We start from the raw sequence: 1044 nt of genomic DNA, 5'->3' as shown, positions 1-1044 counted from the left end.
AACATAGTATTTCCATCCAGCAAGCAATCTAGCACGAAAATAAGCACCGTGTGCCGTTGGTTTTAGTCAATGCTCGCTAGTTCAAAGCGGTTAGAAAACTGATCGAAATAATTTAAGGACAATCGTTAATGGTGAATGTTATATTTATAAATATTGATAAAGAACGCATTTAATAAACATAATGATGAAGGCTAATGATATAAATGTTAATGGTGTAAGTTCCAGGCAATTTATCTAGTTAGTTATGTTTATATATTTTATAACTTATAATTATTTTGTATGTAATCCAAGAAGAAGAGAATAGTCAAAATGATGTAAATTTGATATTATATTGCCCAAAAATTGACCAAATTTTCGTCAATATAATATCCAATTTTTGGTCAATATAATATCAAATTTACATCATTTGAACTATTTTCTTCTCCTTGGATTACATACGAAATAATTATAAGTTATAAAATATATAAACATACCTAACTAGATAAATTGCCTGGAACTTACACCATTAACATTTATATCATTAGCCTTCATCATTATGTTTATTAAATGCGTTCTTTATCAATATTTATAAATATAACATTCACCATTAACGATTGTCCTTAAATTATTTCGATCAGTTTTCTAACCGCTTTGAACTAGCGAGCATTGACTAAAACCAACGGCACACGGTGCTTATTTTAGTGCTAGATTGCTTGCTGGATAGAAATACTATGTTTTGATTGGTGCATTTTCATCCAGCTTTAGAAATGCACCAATCAGAACAGAGTATTTCTATCCAGCAAACAATGCAGCACAAAACCTGGATGTGTTATAAACAAAAAAGATATTTTAAATAAAATATATCAACATTTCAAAGTTATATTTCGTAGATATTTATTGTGATACGTTAATTTTACTATTATTTCGTAAATGTATGCAAAATATCATTTCAAAATGTTTTGAATGTTTCATTTGAAAGGTCACATTTAATACATTTCTGATATGAGCTATTGTGGAATATCTCTATTGGCCGCGTTCAGTAGAACAAGTGATCAGTAAGCGTTC

The 1044-nt window shown here is 28.7% G+C and overlaps 1 protein-coding gene across 1 annotated transcript in view; it reads right to left on the bottom strand.

Annotated features, from left to right (window-relative positions):
• Nucleotides 1-506, bottom strand: part of LOC116853658 — a 2036-nt gene extending 1530 nt beyond the window's left edge. The window contains exon 1 of the mRNA XM_032834814.1: nucleotides 502-506. Coding sequence (XP_032690705.1) covers nucleotides 502-506 — 5 coding nt within the window. The remainder of the gene's footprint in view (nucleotides 1-501) is intronic.
• Nucleotides 507-1044: the final 538 nt, after the last annotated feature.

Source organism: Odontomachus brunneus, unplaced genomic scaffold (genome assembly GCF_010583005.1).
Source record: "Odontomachus brunneus isolate Ranch 3 - 2012 unplaced genomic scaffold, Obru_v1 Obru_scaffold_414, whole genome shotgun sequence".
In the NCBI taxonomy this organism is placed as follows: domain Eukaryota; kingdom Metazoa; phylum Arthropoda; class Insecta; order Hymenoptera; family Formicidae; genus Odontomachus; species Odontomachus brunneus.
This window is presented reverse-complemented; position numbering and strand designations above follow the sequence as displayed.